The following is a 27,031-nucleotide window of genomic DNA, read 5'->3' as shown; positions in this document are numbered from 1 at the left end:
TTAGTGGCTATAACATTTTTATTAATATCAGCAGGCCCGTGAAGTTTTGTATGTACCTTTGCCTGCATGGGGGACACATACCCTGAAAAGGACAACCCCTGTTGTCCAGCTCTTTCTCCCAGCATATTGGTTTAAACAGACACACCCTCTAAACCAGGCCGGAGTACACCCATTTTACACAAAAAGCACTACTTTTGCATGGGCCGGAATTACCACAAACAAGTCTTCAATGTCAGCAAGTTACACATGTTTACAAACTACATGCTATCCCCTGTCACTTCAGTCAAACAGTTGCCACTTCATAGCTGTCTGCCATGAAATAATCACAGTCAAACAGCAGACTACTTGCGCGGTGAAACTTCCGGATTTTCGACAACCAAATGGGAAGATAACTGTAATCTGAGGCCAACTCTACATAGGGTGTGCATAGTTATATGCACAGAATTGTAGTAGTCAGTGGCGGATCCAGAAAATCCATTTAGGGGGGCCCAATGACATGAGGCGGAATGTCAAGGGAACTCTGGGGGAGATTTGGAGAGGGATCGTAAAAAAAAGTACAATTAATATATAATGGAATTAAAACTAACAAAATTTAGGGGGCGGGGGCCCACTAGATCCACCTCTGGTAGTTCACAAAAGGGGTTTGACAAGAAGGGAAGGTGGTGATCGGGAGGGGTTATGACCTTGATTTAGTGAGGACAAAGCTATCTAATAGTAGAACAAACTTGAGTTAGTCTCTTTGGAATACAAACTTGTTCTTAGTCGGTAACAAGTGTATGATTTTCGATTTAGATCAATGTCACTTAAGCTGTGGACACAGAGGTGTTTTAGACTACAACGAATGTAAGTGCACGTGCAGGCGTAACTTCTATGGTGTCAGCTGTGAGAAAAGTAAGTGTCGTTTTTTGCATGTATTATCTTATAAAGTGCTCTAGTAGTGTCTTTAAACAAAACAAACTTTAGTATAATTTTATGGTACCATTCAGTTTGCTATTGTACGAAACGTAAATATTACCTCCTGCAAAATATAGTACTTAAAATACACATGTATGATATTTGTGGAAAACATCTGAAAACAAGGCGAACATTCTGGAACAGATAAGGTTGGCAGTTACACCTGCACTCTTATTAGTAACCAATATGCAGGTAACTGTGAGTAAGTGCAGAACTGCAAGTACAGTTACTTTACGTTGGCTGTTCCAGTAGTTGCTGCGTACATCCTTGTATCAAAAAGGAGATTTTAATATAGCTAATTTGATAGTAATTTGTTACAAATCTTTTTTGATTTGCAAGGGATGTTTTGTAAAAAAAAATTACGATGGTTGTTATTGGTTCAAAACGTAATACATGTACTATGCTTTTAATAGAAGTTTAAAAGTTACATGCCAATTAATCGGTTCCAGTTTGACGCAAACGGACTACCGGTATACACCGTGATATTATCACCATCTTGTACTCTTCCAGACTGTTTCAGAGAAGCAAGATGTGCGGCACGTAGACGAATCAGATATCTCTGTCAAAGGTGTACCCTGTACACTGCTTGGTGCGCTAGATCCTGCCGCGCTTGTAGAGGTAACACAGCGATAGCTTTAGCTGATACACAGACAATACCACATGAGTAGCCGTTATATATATAGATAATAATACATACTCCCCCCCCCCCCCTCATCGCTACGCTACTGCTTCACAGTGCAATCGATTTCGATCGTGCTTTTTTATTTGATGATATGGCATTGGCGACCTGGGCCCCGTTCCACGAGGCTATCTTAGCACTACTATCACCGTAAATACCTACCATCGCGACCTTAAAGGGACACACCCTAGTTACGGCTAGTTGTTAAACCCATTTTTTCACAAATAAAATTGCACTTTACTTACCGTTTATTATTTAGAATATACATTTCCATTCACCTGGAGTGTTTTTTGTAATCCTGGTGTTTGTAATACCACAAAATACATTTTTCGTATTTCTTAAAAACGCACGCGCGTTTGAGAAAAAACCGTTGAGCAGACAAGGTCTAATCTATTTTTAGAGGGGATATTTCCATTTCAATGTCAAAGACGTTGGTATACCACGTGACCGTTATTATTTTGATTCGGTTTGTTTTCTCGTGCACGGTTCGCGCAATCAACATCCGATTTGTTGTTGTTCATTTGTGAGATTTTTCTTCACAGTTCGTGAACATTTTCAGTAACAATAAAGTTCAGACAAGTAAGTGTCTCAATACAAAACGTTACAAACCCTTAAAACCAATAATTTTGCTAAGTCTTACGATATCTGGAGAGGGGATACAACCAGGACAGAACAGTTGGAACATGTACAGGAGAGGTGAAAGAAACGCACCCCAAGTCTGTGAAATTTGTCGTGACGTAGGCATTGTTGTGCTTCGAGCGACATCTACCGGTGACATCAGAATACTAACTTTCAAAATTATTTCAAGCAATTGGGACATGGGGATTCCCATGGTATTTATCGATATAAAACCTGCTTTTTCACTCCATTTGATAAAAAACGTGATCTAAGTGTGTTACAGGTTTGTAGATTAACCAAATTATAATTTATTTTCGCTGGATGGAACTAGGGTGTGCGGCTTTAATTTTTGTTTACGATCGTCAGCCCGTTCCACGACACGGCGTAGCTTTCAATAGGTACGAGGCAGTTGAAAGCTACTAACGTAGATGTAAAATGGCAGTTAGATGATGATTTGATAATTTTCTAAGAAAGATACTAACTTATTGTGTAGAAATATATCTAATATATACCAAATATCTTTTATGAAACTCGGCGTTCTATGAAAAACATTCGTGGCCATACGACCTTTACACGAAAATACGGCAGATAACTCTCATGTCGGCAATTTTCGCTTAGCTCACAAACGGACAAAGTTACTTCATGGATGTCCGATACCAATAAATACATCCAAGATGTTCCGAAAAGTCGGTAACCAATTTATTATTTAACTAATTCGCACTTATATATATTAATCATTAAAGGGGAACTTACGACCTTAAGCACGTAAGAGCCTTCCGTAATCACAAGATTACATCGCTTCGTGGAACGAGGCCCTGGTCACCATCTAGTGTGTAAGAAAATTGCTTACGAGCTGTGACCCCCCCAAAAAAACCCCCAAAAAACAGAACAAAAGCCGTCATGTTTTGTAAGGCACAAGAGTACATGCTGAGTTTTTTTTTTGTTTTTTTTTGTTTTTTTTTAAAAATTATTAGTCCCCTACCGTTCTGAAATTCTGTGTATAAGTTTATCACATACTTTTACAGATCAAGTTTGACTTTCATTGCGATTTACCCATTTTTAATGGAGTTATGGCCCTTGAAATTAAGAGATGTGAACATTTGTTTTCTAGATTTTTGCAATGCCTGGAGATAACAAGGTGAAATTTTGTATACAGTTTTATCATGTGTACATAGCTATACAGATCAAGTTGAAGTTTCATGGTGATTTACCCACTTTTCAGAGTTATGGCCCTTGAATTTAGGAGATACGAAAAATTGTTGGGCCCGGCAAGGTACATGTATTGCTTTAGCAGTACTCTCAAAATGCTTGTTTCATCTTATAGCATGGCTATACTAGAAATACAATTATTTGACTATTTTGAACTTTAAAATCTGTATTTTATTAGTATACTGTAGTTGGAAAACAAAAACAATACTACGAACTAATGTGCTGTTCAGTAAACGATCTCCTTAGGAAAGCGCAAAATAATTAAGCATTAATTGTATTAAAACAATAGCCACAATATTCACCGGTACCGTGTGTCTGGTTGTCCTACCCACCACTACGTTAAGCTTTTAAGAAAAACTCTATCCTAACATAATTTAACTATACGTGGTATGTACTGTCCTGTCTATGGGATGGTGACATAAAAGATCCCTTGTTGCTAAAGGGAAAATGTCGCGGATTTCCTCTAAAACCATACGTCAGAATTACCAAATGTTTGACACACAATAGCCGATGATTATTCAATCAATGTGCTCTAATGGTGTCGTTAAACAAAACAAACTTTAACTTTAATTTCACGTTTCAGGATGGTGGTGTAGAAATCGTTACCGACGTTTCTGTCGGATGTTCGTACGAAGAAATATGATCCAGGCAATAGTAGGATTCTGCAAATATCGTAATGGCGGCGATTGCCAGCGGATTTGTCGACGATTTACCTAAGTAAGTAACTAGTTTGGCTAAGTAAATAACTAGTTTCGGTCAGTAGATAACTAGTTTTGCTAAGTAAATAAGTTGTTTTGCTAAGTAATTAAGTTTATTTGCTTAGTAAATAACTAGTTTTGTTCAGTTAATGGCTAGTTTTATTCATGAGAGCGATTTGAGTCTGCTGCCAGTGTTAAAATGCTTCCAAACAATACAGGCCTTTGAACGACCACAATTACTAATTAAATATATTTTTTTGTTTAAGAGTACTAGTGGCTTTATAAATCTTAATGTTTGAAATAGCTCATATTTTATTTTACATTTGTTTTTTTTTATATAACGTTTTGTTCCGTTGTATGAAACTATAAAACTGGCTCACATAAAAACTTGCACCCAGGACAGTCGTTAAAAGTCTATTAGTCAAAATACGTCACAGTAGCAGCAGCAGATTCACAGGCGGGTGGGCAGGGGTTTAAGTGGGAGGGGTGGGGATTCTAGAATTTGTAATTTTTTTTTAGATGCATTGTATACTTTGTTAAATACCAAAAATAAATGCTACTCAGATAGGTTTGATTACAAGGGTGTTGTCTATCTCAGTCTGAAGAAACGTTTGTTTTGTTTAACGACACCGTTAGAGCACAGATTTATTAATCATTGGCTATTGAATGTCAAACGTTTGGTAATTTTGACATATACTCTTAGAGAGGAAACCCGCCACGTTTCCATTAGTAGCAAAGTATGTTTTATATGCATCATCCTACTGACAGGATAGATGGATAGATTTAGTTTAACGTGCTCATATACCACTAGGGTTTCGAACACGCCCATCCAGAGTCCGACCTCCGATAAGATTGGTGGTCGGACTCGGGATGGGGGGGGGGGGGAGAGATGAAAATGGGCAGAATTTTAAAAATAGCAATTAGTAAAAAACTTAATAGAATAAAAAAAAAAAATAGATAAAAAGTTACAAGCCAAAACTAAAAAGAATTGACTGCTCTGCCGAATATTTATATAATTTAGGGTAGTTTAGAAGGACAGTCCAAAAATAAATAAGAGAAAGAAATGAGGATCGGAATATTTAATAACATTAATTTATTTTATTTTATTTAGACATAACAATTTGAACAAAAGTCTAAAAGTTTAAAGTCCGATCTATATGTCCACGTGAGTGGCCTCATTAAGGCCGTTAGGGTGCACAGCTTGTAGGGACGAGATGGGTTGCATCCCGTGAAGAAAACCCCTAGATTGAAAGACATTAGACATTGAAGGTGTAGTGCTGTGCTGAAATACAGATCTTGAGAAGCCGGATCCGTGTGAATGAGAGAGAATATCAGACTAGAGCATAGTCCAGTCGTCATGGGTTGATATAGTGGTGCGGACGGGCCCGACTCCGGAAGATACGAGATGGTATCAATATAAAACAAAGTAAAGTCTAGAAAAGAGTAGTAAGGGCCAACCCCGCTTCATGTTTCTTCTTAGAGTCAATCTTCCAGTGCTGCTAGGACAGGCTTGGACATGTAGAGACTAAACGCAAACAACCGTCACGGAGAAATGTCGACATAGTCAGCCGGAGAAATGACATGGAGGCAAGCATTTCGCTAAAAAAGAATCCAACCTGGTGGTGCAGGCTGCCGAAACGAGAAGCGTTCCAGCGTTCTATCAGTTCCAATGGCCGCATACATCCCAGTAAAAAACTCCATTGCTCTGACAAAAACAAGAACAAAATGAAGGATTCCCAAGTCGAGCACACGAAAGCACGTGCAGTATGCACAAGTGAAACAAACACGTCTTACCGCGTCGAGCTCCAGATTGGGAATGCAGACAGGATAGCATATACCACGGCCTTTGCTATACCAATCGTGGTGCACTGGCTGGAGCGAGAAATAGCCCAATGTGTCCACCGACAGGGATCGATCCCAAACCGATCGCGAATCAAGCAGGCGCTTTACCACTGGGCTACATCCCGCCGCTTACACATTGTATTTGTATCCTTTGTGAAATACCAAATTAAATGCTGCTCATAATTTCATGGACTGACTAGATCAGTCCAAAAAAGGTCTCCTGAGGTATTCGGATCGTAGGATCAAACCCCCTCGCTGGACCCATTCTCTGATTGTTTTCCACCATCCCATCCAGTGCCCCACGACTGGTATATCAAGGCCCGTTATATGTGCTGTCCTGTCTATGGGTAAGTGCTTATAAAATATCCGTTGTTGCTAATGGAAAACCTTAAGTCTGTATGTTAGAATTATCAAATGTTTCGACATCCAATAGCCGATTGTTACTAAATCAGTGTGCTTTAGTGATGATTCCAATGAATTTACAATTTTATTTATTATATCTCTTTTATCTTTGCAGGACATACGCTTTTCAGCCATTCGTCGTAAAACTCGCATTGTGCTCCTTATGAAACATCTTGGAGAAACGAGCGAAACAAATAAAAATAATAACAACAGCATTACTTGTGTTTCATTAATTTGTCTTCTATTTGGTTTTGCGTGCAGCATTTGACATTATATGACTGATAGAAATCAGATACGAGAAATTAATCGTTCGTTTAAGTCTGATGGGGAAACTGGATTTGTTTTATGAATGGGACCACTTCACAAAATGAACATTTGCACCAGTGTGTGCGTGCGTATGTGTGTATTGGGAGGGGGGGGGGGCTGACATCGGTAGACTAAATTGTTTCCCCCATTCCAACTGATGTCTAAAGTCGGGTATATCAAAGGGCACCGGTATGTTCTGTCCTGTCTCTCTAAAATGTACCTTGTTCAAATTCCTGTTTTCAAAATGGTCGCTGTTTGCGTTTTTGATAATGATCGTATTAATCATGTTAAGTACACTTTGTATATCAAAGAAAATGGAGTATTATAAAGTGCAGGAGCGGATTCAGGCGGAGGACCATGTCTCCCCCTATTGTTGGTCAAACAATATATACTCTTCAAAAAACAGTAGGGGAACTCTAATTAGAATTTACAATTGACAAAATTGTAAGGTATATTAGCTGTGGGGAATGGTTATATGATAATAGTGAATTAATTGGGCAAACATTACAACTGGTAGTTCAGTATTACAGTAGGTTTTATGACCACCAAAGATCTTGAAGGACGATTGGGGTCAGAAGTGAAATTTAAAAGTTGACGGTTTTTTATCAGTAAATCGCAAATTCAAACAATAAAAATGACTAAAAACAATAACAATAACAACTGTATGATCAACAGAATGAAAAATATTGACAGAAATAATGTTGCACAGTGATTAATTGACGTTCCTGGAAATTGTCAAAATCGAGAATGACACCCCATGCACGAGTACGGGGCAACTGCGTGATACATGTGCAAACTATAGAATGTGTTTTGGTGTGTTGATAAACAGACCTGGACGTTCTTTACTAGGATGCCTGTGGTCAGAACGTATGTTTTAATATTTCAGGTTCCACTACTTTTATTGGAGAGTATATATTACAGAATACACCATCTGTCAAGAACCTTTAAATTCTATTTTCAAAAACAAGAACGGCTTTTGGAACCCCTCTATTAAAAAATCCTGGAACTGCGCCTGAAGTGTATTACTATTGTCTGTTTGTACTATTATGTACTGTTTATGTTAATACATACACAAAATAAATAAATAAATAAATAAATAAATAAATAAAATTAATGAATGAATAAAAATAACAAATAAAGAAAGAAAAGAAACAAGAAAGACAAAATTCGTTTGCTTGTCTCCCATCCAATTGGCACAAATATTTTAGATGTCAGATTAAATTAAAGATTAAATTAAGTATCTCTTTCCCGGTAAACATCAAACATTTTTATGACCTAAAGTGTATAAATGTTCTTCTTAGCTTACAAGGAACACTGGTATATACTTATTTGAATGATTGGGCGGGAGTGGTACAGCGCTCGCTTAATGTACGGTCGGTTTGGTATCGATCCCTGTCGGTGGGCCAAATTGGGTTATTTCTCGTTACAACCAGTACACCACGCTGGGTATATTAAAGGCCGTGGTATGTGCTATCCTGTCTGTGGGATGGTGCACACAAAAGATCCCTTGCTACTAATGGAAAAATGTAGCAGGTTTCCTCTCTAACACTATGTCAAAATTTACAAATGTGTTACATCCAATAGCCGATACTTAATAAATCAATATGCTCTGGTGGTGTCGTTAAACAAAACTTTTTTCTCCTATCTTTCTCTTTGTGACATTGCTGTATTCATTCCGTAAGGACAGCATCCCACAGAAGACACTTTAGTACAGACAATTTATCTTTGATCAACACAAAACATCTGTTATTACTATCAATGCGAAGAAATGCATCTCACTTATTTGGAATCGAAAACTCACTTTTATATGCCTTCTGGGGGCGTTCAAAAGACAAAGTTGTGAGTACATATTTTTATTCAAATATACGAAAAATATGTTGGTTGTAGTAATCTGTTTTAAATATAGTGCATATCATCTTCCCTATTGAATATGACACAAATAAGCTAAATTGTACTAGAAGTAATTGACATTTGCAATTTAAAAGATTGTGTTGACGTGTTTGTTGTTTGAAAAAAAAGAGAAAAAAATCCACGTTTTATGTCCAAATTCATAGTCGTGTCCAGATGGCGGCCATTTAAAAACAAAAACAAAACAAACAAAAAAACCCACCCAGAAAGTACATTCAAACCAATTTCAGAAATTGATAAGTGCCCCATGACCAATGTTGGTGCCAAATTTCATACTTTTAAGAAGAAATGAATGTTTGCACCCATCTACACTCTTCATTGAAAGTAAAAAGTTGTTATTGAGAATCTAACACATGTGACAGCTATCTTGTGGGTTATTATTTTAACTGAACTGAACGCTGTAAACAAGATGGCAGATGATTCGTCAGTAAATCCGAACATGTGTGTGTCTATCGGTTCAAAGGGCGGGAGACGTAGCTCAGTGGTAGAGCGTTCGCTTGATTCGGGGTCGGTCTAGGATCGATTCCTGTTGGTGGACCCATTGGGCTATTTCTTGTTCCAGCCAGTGGTGTAACAAAGGCCGTGGTATGTACTATCCTGTCTGTCGGATGGTGCATATAAAAGATTCCTTGCTGCTAATCGTAAAGGGTAGCCCATGAAGTGGCGACAACGGGTTTTCTCTCTCGATATCTGTGTGGTCCTTAACCATATGTCTGACGCCATTCACCGTAAATAAAATATGTTGAGTGCATGTCAAACGTGGTATTTTGAAGTATAGTCTTAGAGAGGAAACCAGTTACATTGTTCCATTAGTAGCAAGGGATCTTTTATGTGCACCATCCCACAGACAAGATAACACATACCACGGCCTTTGATACACCAGTCATGGTGCACTGACTAGAACGAGAAATAGCCCAATGGACACACCGACGGGGATCGATCCCAAACCGACCGCGTATCAAGCGAGCACTTTACCACTGGGCTACGTCACGCCCCACAGAGACGTTCATAAATTTGCTCTCTGAAAACGGCTAGCTATTTGAGAACACCTTGAAACAAAATCTCTTGTTTTTATATAATCAAATATAACATTCTAAATTTATAAACATTTGGTCTAGACTGGCAATACTTTGGCAGAAGTCTTTTAAAAAAGGACAACACATTATACAGTAGAATTCATCACCAATTTACCGGCCTCGATGGCGTCGTGGTTAGGCCATCGGTCTACAGGCTGGTTGGTACTGGGTTCGGATCCCAGTCGAGGCATGGGATTTTTAATCCAAATACGGACTCCAAACTCTGAGTGAGTGCTCCACAAGGGTCGATGGGTAGGTGTAAACCACTTGCACCGACCAGTGATCCATATCTGGTTCAACAAAGGCCATCGTTTGTGCTGTCCTACCTATGGGAAGCGCAAATAAAACCGGCTACAGAATTACATAAACATGTATCTCTATCCAGTCTGAATGAAATCAGCTCTACTGGTCTACAGGTAGTAGTTAGAGACGTGTAAAGTTGATTTCAATCTGACTTACTCTCGATCGTTCTCTCGAGTGGTACACCAAAGGCCGTGGTATGTGCTATTCTGTCTATGGTATGGTGCATATAAAAGATCCCTTGCCGCTAATCGGAAAGAGTAGCCCATGAAGTGGCGACAGCGGGTTTCCTCTCAAAATCTGTGTGGTCTTTAACCATATGTCTGACGCCATATAACCGTAAATAAAATGTGTTGAGTGCGTCGTTAAATAAAGCATTTCTTTCTTTCTTTCATCATCAATTTCGTTATTTATACATAGAAAGCATAAGGTATATTGTTTTACATGTGCCTTTTTCAGTGGGCAGATGGTGATTCGTGAGTCGAAAGTAATAAAGCTAACAACATTGATTTTCACATCTCACCACCATTTAACAAAATAGATTGTACCATACAGTCAAACAATTTCAAGCGACAATCCAGAATGCTTAATTGGATATAGCCACAAAAATAAGTTTAAAAAAATGAAATGCTATTTCTGTATGGAAGGAAGGAAGGAAACTCTTTTAACGTGCCCATATCCTTAAGGTTCAGGCACGCCCATCCCGGATCTGACCTCTGACCTCGCCAGTGGCCAATTCCGGGACGGGAAAGGGGGGGGGGGGGGGGGACGGAGTAGTAGCATGAAGGGGCCAATTTGGAAATTTTGATGGTATGACCATAAAGTCTAAATAATAAAAATTGGGTAGGGGCGTTAAATATTACATATTATACATACATACTCAATTTACTAAGCACCACAGGAAAATAGTAAAAAATTTAAGTCCAGGTTATTAAAGTTATATTAAATTATTTGGTGCAATTTTTGAGCGGGCTGTCCTAAAAGTACATGACTATAATAACTTACTTATATTATATTTATATTTAATTAATAATTATTTAAAACTTTAAGCCCTGGAGAACAAAGGGTTGACAAAGGGGAGGGGGGGGGGGGGCTTCGCGCCCAATCCGGTGTGCGCTCCAATATCCGGGCAAGCCCATTGGTAGCCGAGCCGGATTTCCATGGGGCAGGCGCGCCGTGAAGGGGTGGGTGGGTGGGGGAGAGGCCTCCTACCAGGCAAAACTATCGGCCTAAACCGCTTACGCCATACCGCTCCCGAAAAGCACCTTACCACGGCGTCCCCCCCCCCCCCATCCCTCCCACCCCCAAGTTATCCATGCAGCTAACCAGGCTGTTAAACATGAAGTATGAAGGGAGTGGTATGATGGGAGGGTATGATGTGAACTAAAATAAAAGCCCGTCAGTCGCACTCCGGCCGATGGTAGTGTGAACGCATCTCTCCTGTTTTGGATTGTTGTTGAGTCTTGATCTTTGGTGTCTTCCGGACGTCCTACAAAGCTCCCGGAGCATTCGTACGCATTACACCCAAGGGTGCGTCACCTATACGGATGACAAAGTCATTGCTATATAAGCCATCGCGCTGTCCGAGCCACCACTAATCGTAGAACGGACAGCACCATGTATCAGTCCAGGCTATTTTCTTTTATTTATAATAAATACGGACTGATCAAGTTAATACCAGTTTAAAACATGTTTAAATTAAAAGAAAAAAAGCATATATATTTATATTAAGACATAATATCTAAAATGTTAAGAGGAAAATTAACAGAGAATGTCTGGATAGATCCCTGACATATAGGCCTATAAGTAGTTGTATTATAGACTCATACTGTAAGTAATGACTTCAGGGCCCCCAACCCTGACATTACCAAATGGTTTCTGGGGTAATAAAAATTTAAAAAAAAAAAAAAAAAAAAAAAAAAAAAAGAGAAGAGGAAAAGTAACTACACACTTATTTAATACGATAAAATTAAAAATAGGAGAGGGGGGACTCCTATGAGCCCCCGGTCTTCCTATCTATAAAAACATAAATTATAAAAAAATTACACTCACTTTCAAATAATGGACCCAGTGTGAACACCGCCAATGTCTGGCCCATCCATCCACTCCAAACTCAAACTAATAGAAAATAAGGGGGGGGGGGGGGGGTTAATTAGCGGCACCTACGTGTCGCATACCTTCGTTTTCTCTATTCTAGATTAAAACAAGAAAGAAATAAAATACAAATATACCATATCTGGGCCCCAGACGGAGGATGGTAGTGTTGGACCAAGTAAAACATACAACCTATGCTATTTCTGTATGTTTTTCTCATGGGTGAGCTTCTCCGTTTCTTCGCAGAAAGTTCCAGAACGATCGAAGGAAGGAAGAAAATGGTTTATTTAACGACGCACTCAACACATTTTATTTACGGTTATATGGCGTCTGACATATGGTTACGGACCACACAGATATTGAGGGAGGAAACCCGCTGTCGCCACTTCATGGGCTACTCTTTCCGATTAGCAGCAAGGGATCTTTTATATGCACCATACCATAGACAGAATAGCACATACCACGGCCTTTGATGTACCACTCGTGAGAACGATCGAGAGTAAGTCAGATTGAAATCAACTCTACACGTCTCTAACTACTACCTGTAGACCAGTAGAGCTGATTTCATTCAGACTGGATAGAGATACATGTTTATGTAATTCTGTAGCCGGTTTTTCCTCTCTCTATTTATCATGCACGGTGGAAGCAAGTAGACATTGGGAGGGCTGACTAAGATTGAGGGCGCACAGATTATTTTCTAGCGGGTTCGGGGGTATGCTCTTTATTGCAAGACGACGCTATACAATGCTCCCCCGAAAACTATGCAATTTCCTGTATTGTACAAGTAAAATTCATCTCTGCCTTCATCTTCATAAATCAAGGCTAATATTCGTTCCTCGTATTCAGTCAAGATTACTGATATCCACTACTAGCGCCCTCTATTGGAAGACAATTTGTAACACCGATTATGTCCCTTACACGATGACATCGCTGACCAATCACAGCATCGGTAACATGTGACAATCTTGAAAGCAATATCAAAAATTAACCACCAAAACCTTTTTTTTAACATATCGCCATCTTTGTTTACAATAACAAGGGAATCTATAAGGAGCGTTGCGATTCGTTGCAATCAGATCTCATCGCATCCAATGAAATTTAAGCATTTTGTGGCACGATTTCTTGACGACATGTATCAAGGCTGAATACGAGGAACGAATATTAGCCTTGATTTATGAAGATGCTCTGGCTTAATGTTTACTACTACTACTATTTTTCATTCAGAATTACTGACCAGCTCCTCCTGCTCCGCCCGGCCTGCTTATATCAATTCGAATATTTTGAATTAGTATTTTTGTTAATAACAGTTGCTTGCATATATAAGTTTCTCTTTATTTTTGTATCTTTCTTTTGTTTTGTTGTTTGCTTCAGTATATTTTTTGTGAACAATTTACACTGACTACCAAACCATGGCTTTTGTTTTGCGCGATTATCTTTATTTCCGTAGCAGTTTCAACCAGTAGCTTGCTTGTTTTATTCACAGCGTTGTTAAATAAAAAGGTTCTGTGGAGAACTGAGTGAGTCAAGTTTTTCCCCCCATTTCATTTCATTTGTAGTTATTTCAGTGTTTATATCCAATTAAGGTTCAAGCACACTGTCCTGGCCATACACTTCATCTATTTGTACTGTCTGTAGTGACGGATCTAAGGGGGGGGGGGGCCCAGGGGCCCGCACCCGCTAAATATTGACACCCCCCCCCCCCCATTTTTTTGTTTTACGTTGAAGAATCCGAGTATTCCCTTCGGAATCGTCTGTGGTCTATGTACACATCATTGGGTTCCCCGTAAATGTATTTTCTGCCCCCCCCCCTCCACCCCCACTGGTCTGTCCAGGGTAGTGAGTTAGTGGTTGGGTATTAGTAGTTGGTGATAGAGAAGTCGGTGTAGTGGCCTTACACTTCCCATTGATTCGTTAAACTCGTTCTGATTGGGAGCCGGTACCGGGAGGCGAACCCAGTACCTACCAGCATTAGAGTCACGTTCAAACAATGACCATCATTGTCTCGAGCTCTGTTTAGTGCATGGCTGTAACTGGTAGTTTAAATATTTTTTCATTGACTCGGTTTGTGCTCGTTCTGTACTTGTATTAAAATCCAAACTTTATTACACAAGATGCAGAGGGTGCACACCACCAAATTATATTCTATACACGATAGGGAGGGGAGTCCGGCCCTACACAAAACCTAAGGCCAAACCGCCTATGCCTATGACCCCAAAGAATGCCCTAACGTCCGATATCATTCCCCCCGACCGTGTCCAACCGCAGTTCAGTCCAATCCTGGCAGACTACTATTTGTTTAAGCAGTTAGTAGAACTTCCTAAACCGGCGTCACTAGGAGTCATTCGAATTTGACGTCATTTCCATTCAAAAAACACACCGCGCCACATATTCTTACGTGATTTGAATATCTAGTAATGGCGGACTGGAATTAAAGTTGCGTTACAGTTTACAAAAACACGTTGTATTAAGCTTGAGATTATATGATAAAGAGATTATTACCCTCGTGTATTTCGGTATCGTCAGTATCATATATTAGGAATAAAAATAATGTATTATGCTCGCCAGAGGCTCGCATAATACAGTTTTTATTCCTAATATGTGATATTGACGATACCGGAAAACACTCTTGTAATAACCTCTATATATGTATGTGCCCCCCCCCCCCCCCCCCCCCCCCCAGTTTTGGCAGCTTCTTACGCCACTGATATCACCGTGTCATTAATTCATAATTGTTATAGGACAACCTGCCCCAGATCAACTCTATCCACCTCAAACCACGTAGGCCTACACCGTTTGTCAGCCTCCCCGAATCATTCGGCGAATATCATTCATTGTTAAATACTCCTTTAATAGAAAATCGTTTGCATTTCTTTACCTTATCTTTCAGAAATATCCGCCCGGTCCCCCCTCCCCTAACCCTTACTAAAATAATAAGGGGGGGGGGGGGGAGGGACCGGGCAGATATTATACCAGAATTATTATTCCGCGAATCATAATATATATATATGAGTTATTTTGCAGTTATTGGTAACAGTCCGTATATTTTTGTATCAATATCCAACCACGAAGATTTGATAAAGTGTGTTAATTACGTTAATTGCCTCATTGATATCCATGGCTGATTACATCTCGTCTTAGCGTATTATAAGATTACAGTAAAAAGTTTGTTTTGTTTAACGACACAACTAGAGCACATTAATTTATTAATCATCGGCTATTGGATGTCAAACGTATGGTAATTTTTGACACAGTCATAGAGAGAAAACCCGCTACATTTGTTTCATTAGTAGCAAGGGACCTTTTATATGCACCACCTCACAGACAGGACAGCACATACCACGGCCTTTGATATACCAATCGTGGAGCACTGGGTGGAACGAGAAATAGCCCAATGGGCCGACCGGCGGGGATCGATCCCAGACCAACCGCACATCAAGCGAGCGCTTTACCACAGGCCTACGTCCCGGTCTCATAAATAAGATTACAGAGTATATCAATCCGAGGTTCCCTATAATACTACAGATTCTAGTTCTCAATGCTCCCGATAATAACACTATATGTTCCATTAATGTATGAAAATAACAGGTGCCCATCTCCTTCTACAACCGTTTCAAACATAAACACGAAGATATAAACTTGATGACAGACAACACTGCGCCAATTAATACCCTTACGTCCTGAGGCAACAGATTTGCATCGCTGATATTGCGATTAACGTAATTATAAAATATATTATTAAATATATAAATTGGTTTCGAGGCAGGGTAGCACTTCTGTTAACTTCCTAACGACAGAGTCACGCGGATTGTACGTGACTTTACAAAATATACTTGGTGCACGTTGCTCTTCGACAAACGTTCGCTAACACACAACCTGTTTTACAGACATTTCAAACAGCCCATGGGGCGGGACGTAGCCCAGTGGTAAAGCGCTCGCCTGATGCGCGGTCGTTCTAGGACCGATCCCAGTCAGTGGACCCATTGGGCTGTTTATTGTTCCAGCGTTCCAGTGCACCATGGCTGGTATATCAAAGGCCGTGATATGTGCTATCCTCTTTGTAGGATGGTGCATAAAAAGGATCCCTTGCTACCAGTGGAAAATGTAGCGGGTTTCCTCTGTAAGACTACGTGTCAGAATTACTAAATGTTCGACATCCAATAGCCGATGGTGAATAAATCAATGTGTTCCGGTGGTGTCGTTAAATAAAAATACTTCAACTTTTTTCCTCAAACAGCCTATAAAACTAAGGTATGTTTCTCCACGATTTATAGCTACAAAGTAAGTTTGTTTTATTTAACGACGCCACAAGGACACATTGATATACATTGAGTCGTGAAGCACTGGTTTACAATACAATACAAAGTCATAATGTAATTGCATACCAAAATGTCAATAATTAATTTATATAGATAAACACATAAAGTAAGAAAAATATGTTTCTTACATACCCGTTGGCACGAACATCTTTCGTTATTATATATAATTTGCGATATTTCCTGCAGTATTCTTCCAGGAGATATCGCTTCTTATAATCGTGATTGGTCTAATTTTAATTACTGCTTTCTAATTAAAATGAAAAGAATGATAATGTATGATAAAAAGAATACCAATAACACACTTGTGATACTGATTTAATGATATACGATTGGCTGATGACCCGATCGCCAAGGCCATACCATCCAATAAAAAAACCCCATCACGATCGTAATTGATTACTCTGCCGTAAAAAAAGTTGTAAATTTTGAAAAAAGACGTTTAAATTTATTTTGAACCTAATTTTTGAGAATATGTAAGAAAATGATTACTACATTCATGTCCGTTAGATACTATTTATCTTACAACTTGTTGCTAAAACAATGATCAAACTTGCTTTCGTTCGCCAAATACGTTTTGAAAGAAAGAAAGAAATGTTTTATTTAACGACGCACTCAACACATTTTATTTACGGTTATATGGCGTCAGACATATGGTTAAGGACCACACAGATTTTGAGAGGAAACCCGCTGTCGACACTTCATGGGCTACTCTTTCCGATTAGCAGCAAGGGATCTTTTATTTGCACTTCCCACAGGCAGGATAGCGCAAACCATGGCCTTTGTTGAACCAGTTATGGATCACTGGTCGGTGCAAGTGGTTTACACCTACCCATTGAGCCTTGCGGAGCACTCACTCAGGGTTTGGAGTCGGTATCTGGATTAAAAACCCCATGCCTCGACTGGGATCCGAACCAGCCTGTAAATACGTTTTGAAACAACTCGTTGAATGATAAACATGATCTAAGGCCACTCCTAGTATACTCGCATTCTGTTTTAGGCAATACTGTGTTGTCACATAGTAGGTCGTCTGTAGACAACAACCGGCCTCGGTGGTGTCGTGGTTAAGCCATCGGACACAAGGCCGGTAGATGCAGGGTTCGCAGCCCGGTACCGGATCCCACCCAGAGCGAGTTTTAACGACTCAGTGGGTAGGTGTTTAGACCACTAAACCCTCTTCTCTCTCCCTAACAACTAACCCACTGTCCTGAACAGCCAGCCAAGATAGCTGAGGTGTGTGCCCAGGACAACGTGTTTGAACCGTAATTGGATATAAACACGAAAATAAGTTAAATGAAATGTAAACTACACACGATATTTATTCAAGCCAATATGTTGACGATGAGATTCGTCATCAGTATATGAAGGCCATACATACAAGAGTAGTAATTTCTACAGAATAAGCTAGACGTCTAATACAAAGTAAAGAAGCAAAAAAACCCAAAAAACTTACCCCCCCCAAACCCCCCCCAAAACCCCCAACAAAAAACCAACAAAAAAACAACAACAAAAAACAAAAACAAACAAAAAACAAAACAAAACAACGGAAGCCCCCTCTAAACCCCTAAAACGATAAAACAAACAACAAAAAACAAACAAAACATGAACATACAAACAAACAAACAAACAAACATACCCCCCCCCCCAAATTACCAATAAGAACAAAACAACAATAAACAACTCCCAAATACACAACAAAAACCACTCAAACATAAATCCTAAAAAACCCATTCCCCAGACACCCCCCCCCCCCAAAAAAAAAAAAAATCAATCAAAAAAATATTGCAAACAACAAGCAAGCAAACAAACAAACAAAGAAGACCCCCCAAAAGAAAATCCCCCCCCCGCAAACACCCCCAAACCCCCCCCCCAAAAAAAAAAAACCCAACCCAAAAACAAACAAAAACAACCCAACAACAACAAAACAAACGTAAATGTAAGAATGTTTGGGATATAATTTATACCTATCTGATAACTTAATCTAACTCAAGTAACTTTACAACAACAACGATTGAAACAAAAGGAAAGTCATGTTTACTGAAATTATTTAAAAAAAATGAAAGCTGTTAATTGAATTTGAGATTGCTTAGCAGACCAGCTGCAGGTAATGGTGATCAGATGTTCGTGGGTCATTCTACAGAAAGTGTCACTTTTATGTCCTTGCACAATTTCTTTTTTATTTATATACAGAAAACTATATTTGTTGTCTTTAACGATACCTTATTAATAATATCATCCTGTCATAGCATTTTTTTCTCTCTGGTAATCAGCTTTGATAGAGATTTTATTGGAGATTGATGTAAAATGTCATTGGTGTTACCTGTCCCCAGCATAACACTATACATAACATGCACTGTTAAAATATATAACAGAAGACATAACACTGAATACCTTTAATGTAATACGTACTGATGGCTGACTTACTAAGGAAAGAATCTTGTAAATATTTTCCGTATTCAAAAGATGGTGGACAATATAAGCTTGTTCCTGGAGTTTTATGTCATTGGTGTTATTGTAATTGAGTAATTGGTATTGTTATTGAGAAAACAAAAGAAACTAAATGCTCTCTGGATGAAACATTCCACCGGTAGATATCGGCCATCGAACTTATTTGTCAAAAACATCAGACATATGAACAGTTTTCTTTAAATGTCATGAATGTGTTGTCAAAATATAAAAGTAGGTTTATTCATTGTCATTGGTGTTACGATCGTATTTATGTAATGGTTAATAATTTTAAGAAACTTTTTGTATGTTATTGTAGACATCGTATGTCTGCTACAACATGCACTTTTTCAGTTTTCTCAAATGTTTCTTTAGAGAACATGAATTAATTTTGCACTTATTTGTCATTGGTGTTACCTGTCATTGGTGTTACCAGGTACCGAGTAACACCAATTACCATTAGTAACACCAATGACAATGCGTTTGAATACGATGCCGTTTTCCTCGCTTGCATATTTTTGAAGATGATTTGAAAATTAAAGGGACTTGTGCAGTATCATAGTTGCATAATGGCACTTTGGGTAAAATAAATGTTTTGCTGGAATGTAAAGAGTATATCATCAACGTCCCTAACTGCGTTATGCTTGGTTCGCGCAATTAACATCCGATTTGTTGTCGTCTGCTTGTCGTTCATTTGTGAGGTTTTTCTTCACAGTTGGTGAAGATTTCCATTAACAATAAAGTTCAGACAAGTAAGTATCCAAAAACAAAACTTTACAAACCCCTAAAACCATTAAGTTTACTATAGTCCGTCCCATCCTTCTACAATTTAAGTGGGTTTTTTTTGTTTTTGTTTTTTTGTTAATAATTCCAGTTTGGTTTGACTAAGAAGACAAGTAAAAGTGTTTTGGAAATAAAAAAGAAATACTATTTTTGTGTCCAATTTATAAAACAATCGGCTCAGAAGTAAATAGCATGTAGTAAATTTCATAGTATGAAAAAAGGCGTTCACTATGGAACCGTTGGTAAAACGCGGGCCGGACCGGCACACTGGACAAACTGATTTTTTCCTTAAAAAACAACAACAAAAAACAAAGTGTCCGTCCATTGTGCATATATTTTATCATGTAGTTGTTTTTAAAATTTGAAAATGTGGAACGGCGCATGCGCGAAAATTTTATTTTTACAAATGCTAAATGTAGTTAGAAACTACTAACCTTTCCTGTTTAAGAGGTTAACTTATCATAAAGAAAAGTTAAAATCATACAAAAAATGTATTACCAAGTTGTAGTCAAATATCAAAAAATTACATTACGTATGTTTTCATTTCCAATAAAGGCTATTTAAATTTTATTTTAAAAAATATTGAATATCCTGCATTAAAATCGCTTTTTAGTTAAAAGAAAATAGTTAACTCTTTTGAATAATGACGCAGTTCTTATGATTTATTTCTTGAATAGTGACATAATTTGTTTGATTTTGTGTATAGTTTTGCAGCGCTAGCGTAAAAGCAAAAGTAGGATTACAACTTTTTACTCGTTATTGGGAATACAAATATACAGTAAAATAGATTTTAAGCCATAATATAAACATGAAAATAACTACATAAATGAATGAATGAATAAATCTTTAATTTAATATTTAAACAAAATAAAAATTCTGTATCTTAATTTAGTATATTTTTTAAACTGTCTGACCGGCCGTATCTTATCAATACAGAAACACACAATTATTCTAATAAGCCTTTAATAGTTGTAGGCTGAAGAAGACGAAAAAACCAAAACCCCCCAGAAAAAACAAACCTTTAAGGAAATATTAATTACATAATTTTGCTAACAAGTAGTGTAGTGGTAGTCTCAAGAATAATAGTATTTCCAGGTTACACATTGTCATTGGTGTTACTTGTTTTGTCATTACGCAAGAATATTTTAGCTGTCATTTCTCAAGAAACTTTATTTTTGAAATTTAAATTGTTTATTTAGGAAAGCATACCTTCTACCTTTATGGCTTTGATGAAATTTATTTTGAAGGACTCCATATTTTTAAATGATTAAAACTGCCATAGTGTATAATATAAGTCACATACAGAATATCCGTGTGGAAATGCACAATTACACCCTTGGATAGTTTTTAATTCTAAAGCTATTCCATATATGTTATTAGGGACACTCAGATAACACATCCACGTGCTCTTGATCACTACAAACCAGTTGGATCACACTGCTGAACTACCCAACTTGTCCGGTAACACCAATGACATAATGAACTTGTTAATAGAGTAACATGTGTCTGCACGTGCAGGCCGATTACAGTTCTGCGTGGCCAGATATAATTTTATGTTTCTTTGTTTCCAAAAGTTAACAATAAATATTTATATCTTTTAATTGTTTTATCTTGAATTTGTATTTTGAAAAGTGACGTTTTCTGTAGAATGACCCTCATACACTTCCAGGTAACAAGAGCAAGCCCCCAGAATAATATATTCTAACATGTTTGGACATCTCTCAATTTTATTAACTGGTGTAATATGATTATATGAAAATAAATAAATAAATAAATAAATAAATAAATAAATAAAACCCATTTTAATGTATTAATTATAGAATATTTCAAGATGAATTAAAGTTAGAAAGTTATGTTCTACAGTCGTCTGAAAAGAATGCAAGAATAATATGTAAATGTAGACAGACAGACAGACAGACAGACAGACAGACAAATTGTTGATTAAAGTATCACATCAGTTTTAAAAATATACATCAATAAAACAATAATATTTAAAACAGCACTGAGCCACTCCATATGGAGATACGAGAGACTATAAAGAGTCGACATATAAAATATACAAATATTACATTAAAAACATATTAAAAACATCTAACACGAAAATAAAATATGCTATTATATTCAGTCCAATTATAAACAGTCTATATATTAAAATAATATAAAACTAAAACACATTTAAGACATTTAATAAAATATTACCATTATGTAGGACAGGTAATGTGAAACTCTCGATCGAAACCGGAAGATAATATATTCTGAGAACCCCCCTCCCCCCCAAAACCCCCAAAACAAAACAAAAAAGAAACAAAAAAAGAAGAAAGAACCAACCTTCCAGAATCTGACATATATATAATCTTAAGGGAATTGGAAACGAATTCTAGTGTATAATTAATTATTAACGAGTTGGTTATGTACAATACGCTAATGATTTGTACCTTCACAAAAGTTTAACAACAACACCACTGCCACCACCACCACCAACAACAACAACAGCGATAATAACAAAAAAGAAAACCAATCCCTCAAACCCCAACCCCCCCCCCCCAAAAAAAAAACCAACAAAAAAACCCACAAAACCCCCCCCAAAACAAACCCCAACAACATTAGAAGAAGAAGAAAAAAAAAAGAAAAAAAGAAAAAAAAAAAAAAAAAACGAGAAAAAAGAAGCAGACAAAATTAAATTCCTTCATCACCGTCTCGCTGGAAAATACTATATTCTTCATTAACTGCACATCAGACGATGACATATCTGTACCTATACACACTCAGATAATTAGGCAATAGCATCTTAAATAGTAATAAAAGTAACAATGATATTTTTTATTTCTTATATATCTCGATATTTTCACGGTTTACTGGGTTCACCGAATTACGCAGTACAAACAAACACTACTAGATTTATTAATGCGTATTTTGTAGTTACGAAACACGTAATGAAATTGGAAGATGGGTGTGGCTACATATTAAGTTTATTAATAATAATAGTGGAAAGCCCCGAGCCTTTGAGTTTATAAGTGATAAGTGTATTCATAGCATACAATGAAGTACCATGTTTATTAATGTAAATATGTATGTGTGTTTATGTATGCATGTATTGACGTATGCATATCTATATATTGCATGCATGTCGGGTTTGACTAATACATACACAGATATTAAAGGGACATTCCTGAGTTTTTTGCAATTTTTAAGATGTTATCTACTAACAGAGACTTTTTAACGATTGTAATTACATATCAAATATATTTTTCTGCATAAAATATTAGTGGCTCTATATTAAATGTGTTTCTGATAGTTCTAACAGTTGTACGAGGTTAAATTTGATTTTATTTCCTAAAATATAGTTTGGGCTTCTTACAAATATTAATACGACCAGAAACACATTGAATATACAGACACTGATATTCTAAACAAGAAAATATATTTAATATGTAAATTTAATCGTAGAAATATTTTATTAGTCGGAATCATGTGTCACGGTACATGCTCTTAAATTTGTTTCGCCTGTGGCGATTTTAATTGTGTTAGAGGGCCGTGTGCAGTTTATTGCCCGTAGACCAGATGGGCAACTTGTTACGTAAGACTTCTGCGTGACCGTCCTCGATCGGACATTCCAATATGCACTTAGTCCAGCTGCGGAGGCCATGTGGCGAGTAGTTACGTAATACCTCTGCGAGTGCGGTTTTTACAACCGTGATGGCGACGACTGGCGACAGCCAGACTGACGATCAGAGAGAAATATACCGACTCTAGTAAATGTAGAATATGAGATGATACGTGAGGTACCGCCTTGTACCCCCAGGCCAATTCTGATTTTGGAATAAGTAGCTAGGATTTAGAGATATCTAGGAGAATGAATTAGGACGGCTCCAGGGGATCACGAACGTAGTCCGTTAGGACTTGGTAAATATCATTTCTGCTCTGTGTATAACCTTGATGTGATTGATGTGACTTAAATATTTTAATACTGTATTATACCAATATTCTTTAGACAGTGTCTTCGGTCATCTGACGAAGTAAATCGTAGACTTCTTGTTCTAACATTATACGAGTATTTGGTAATATAAAGCTTAGCCAGTCATCCTAGCGGACCTAGGTACACTGTAGGTTATTGTCTTTATTGTGATAAGTATTAATTCTGTGTTACAAGATTACTGAATGAGTAGTTAGGGTTAATTATTTGTGGATAAGTGTGCATATGGCAAACACCCAGTTATACTTACCGGTAAATACTAACTCGTTTCTTATTCCGTAGTCTCATCTCTCAGATTAAGTGGACCCTCGTACAAGGGTCCGTTCATGAATTAGGCTGAGTAACATTCTAGTGGGGAGGGGAAGGGATTTCATGGAAGTGTTACGAAACATGGGAATGGAGGAGGTGTTTGTCATGAGTTATATATCATGTTTTAAAAATAATTTTACCATATTTATTTATAAATTAAAATGCAGCTAATCATTGCTGTTGTGTTTTTTAACTAATGATTTTCTATCCAGTGGTATTATTACCAAACAAACATAAATACAAAATCTTATAATATTAGTCAATATGTCTTTTGGGAGAGGTTATGCATTTAATGTTACATAATTTTCGAGTAGTGGCCTATGCGTTACAGAAGGTCACACGATTATGGGAGGAGGTCGTCTAAAAAGGAGCTTTTAAAATACTGTTTCCTACTAGTGAACAGTTGGGGGTTCTTATTACTTGGATAGATCTCGAGTGGTGAATTTAAAGCATTTTGAAAGTATTTTTTTTTTTTTTTTTTTTTTTTTATTTTATTGTCCCCAGAAACATAAGCAAAGTCAAGGTTGGGGCCTTGAATCATTGCTGTACATGGTATTATTGTATACATAATTAAAGCTATACACTCGTATATAAAGCACTTATTAAACAATATGTGTATACATATGCATGTGCGTGTGTGTGAGAGGGATAGAGAGAGAGAGAGAGAGAGAGAGAGAGGGGGGGGGGGGGGGGGGAGGGGGACAGACAGACAGACACGGACGTGTGGAGTAACAGGGAGGAAGCCGAAGATAGACAAAAGGGAACAGAAACGGCGCGAGCCGTATGCACACATACATAGTATTCAATATTAAGATGAAACAGATAGGCTTAACATGATATTGTAAAACAGGATATTAGCAATGCAAAAGCCTTACATAACTGAAGAGGAAATATTCTGGAGACTAGGAAGAAGAGTACTAGAAATAGAGACAAAGAGTGAGAGAAAAAGAAGAAGAAGAAGAGAGAGAGAGAAAAAAAAAACTTTCTTGAAAGATAAATAAGATCAATGCGATCTTTTAAAAAAAGAAATTATAGAAAGTCAATATACGTTTTCCGAACTGGCGATATTTTGCATAAAAGTATGTTTATTAGCTTATTCGTATATTTTGCTATTAATAAGTTTATACATGAATTTATACAATTTGTTTGAGGAACTGCTGCCACGGTTCCCACTGATCATCAAAGTCTTTATACAGGCAATTTTTATAAAATATATATTTTTCAATCTGTATTTTATCAATAATGAATCTTAGCATTGCGTTTTTATTTAATCTGATCTTTTGTAATTTCGTTCTATATATATAATACTTAATATTAATAATGAACCAGTTAATAAAACAATGCTTTTTTGTTATGATACCAAATAAAACCATGTTTTTATCCAACTGAAATTGTTCACCTTTTTTTAATGCCCATTCTTCTACTGCTTTCCATAGGACAGTAACTTTAGAGCACTCATAAAATAAGTGTTCCAGTGTTTCTGGCATAAGATGGCAAAAATCGCAAATATTAGAATCAACATATTTTATTTTATTTAGAAATATATTTGTAGCTATTATCCTGTGTAAAATTTTATACTGAAACCATAATAAAGATGGGTCTTTAATAGTTTTGAATGGTAGAGCATAATACTTTCCCCATACTTGTGAAGTGAAGTCAAACCCCAATACTGAATATCTTTTTTGGGACGTAGGGACTATTGTAGTGCGATTTAATATTGCGTATATTTGCTTACTTAGGTTTGTATCTTTTAAAAATAGTTTTATTTTAAACGGAAGAATCGGGTTGCAAACAGTGTTAAAACTATGATTGTTTGATTTTGTTGTTTTACAAATATATAGTTTAATGGCTCTGATTAAAGAAGCATATTCTAAAAAATTGGACTGTACTTGATATTTTGTTATGAAAGTATTGTAATTCATTAATGTCCCATTTTCGTCCATTAGATCTTGAATAAATATTATGCCTTTTTGCAAATACTTCATATAAATAAAAGGTTTGCCGGTTTTTTTTTTTAATTTTGCTATTGTACCAAATGTTTAGGCTCATTACATCTTCATTATTATCAGGCGTTTCTTTCTGTTGAATGGTAAGCCAGCTTTGTAACACATCTTTCCAAAAATTATTTTTAATTGTTGTTATTTTTAGCTGAATATAATAATCTCCATATTTAATCATATTTGCTGTCGTTAAACCTGTTACAGCTTGGAAAAGATGTGTCCATTTCGAGTTTGATATTAGAAGTCTTCTTAACCAAGTAGCTTTTAACGCAGTTGTAAAATTTCTAATGTTTAGTGTTTTGATGCCTCCATTTACATAGTCTTGCATTAGTACTTCTCTTTTGACTTTTTCTGGTTTGTTTTGCCAAATAAAATTAAAAAACATTTTAGTTATTTGTTTTGTTACTTGATCTGGTACATTTGGTAATGCAATTAATAAATGTGTTATTTTTGAAATTATTAAGGTCTTGATAACAACGACGCGACCCAGTGGAGTTAATTTTTACAGTTTTAACAGTCTTTTCATCTCCATTAACTTCGGTTCAAAGTTAGTTTGAATCATTTCTTCAATATTAACTGAAAAATATACTCCTAGTAAGGAAAAGGTTTCTGCACCCCATTCTAACTTCCATTTTGGATGATGAAAAACATCTTTTGAATATTTTTTACTGCCTATCCAGATGATTTTTGATTTCGAGTAGTTTATGTTTAATCCAGATACGTTGGCATACAGGTCTAATATTTTTAGAGTGCTATCCAGGGATTTGTGGGTTCCATCTAAAATGAAGGAGGTGTCATCAGCATACTGCGATATTAAATATTCTTGCCCGTTTACAGTTATACCTTTGATATCCTTTGAATTTCTTATTAATATAGCTAGTATTTCGGCGCAAATTATGAAAATATAGGGGGAAAGTGGATCGCCTTGTCTACAACCTCTTTCTAGTTTAAAACTTTCAGACAGAAATCCATTTTGTAAAATCCTTGATTCTGAGTTATTATAAAATGTTTTAATCCATGATTTAATTGACATTTTAAAATTGAAAAACTCAAGTGCTTGTTCAACGAATGACCAAGAAACAGAGTCAAAAGCCTTTTCAAAATCTACCAGGAACAATAAGC

At 36.9% G+C, this 27,031-nt stretch overlaps 1 protein-coding gene across 1 annotated transcript in view; it reads left to right on the top strand.

Moving 5' to 3' along the window:
* The window catches only part of LOC121370708 (cell wall protein PRY3-like), a 47,217-nt gene extending 40,600 nt beyond the window's left edge, over positions 1–6,617 (top strand). Inside the window, exons 12-15 of the mRNA XM_041496120.1 lie at positions 793–891; positions 1,465–1,572; positions 4,044–4,177; positions 6,518–6,617. Of these exons, the coding sequence (XP_041352054.1) occupies positions 793–891; positions 1,465–1,572; positions 4,044–4,177 (341 nt within the window). The 3' untranslated portion in view covers positions 6,518–6,617. The remainder of the gene's footprint in view (positions 1–792; positions 892–1,464; positions 1,573–4,043; positions 4,178–6,517) is intronic.
* Positions 6,618–27,031: the final 20,414 nt, after the last annotated feature.

Source organism: Gigantopelta aegis, chromosome 4 (genome assembly GCF_016097555.1).
Source record: "Gigantopelta aegis isolate Gae_Host chromosome 4, Gae_host_genome, whole genome shotgun sequence".
In the NCBI taxonomy this organism is placed as follows: Eukaryota; Metazoa; Mollusca; class Gastropoda; order Neomphalida; family Peltospiridae; genus Gigantopelta; species Gigantopelta aegis.
Note: the sequence above shows the minus strand (reverse complement) of the source record. Positions and strands in the feature narration are given on the sequence as shown.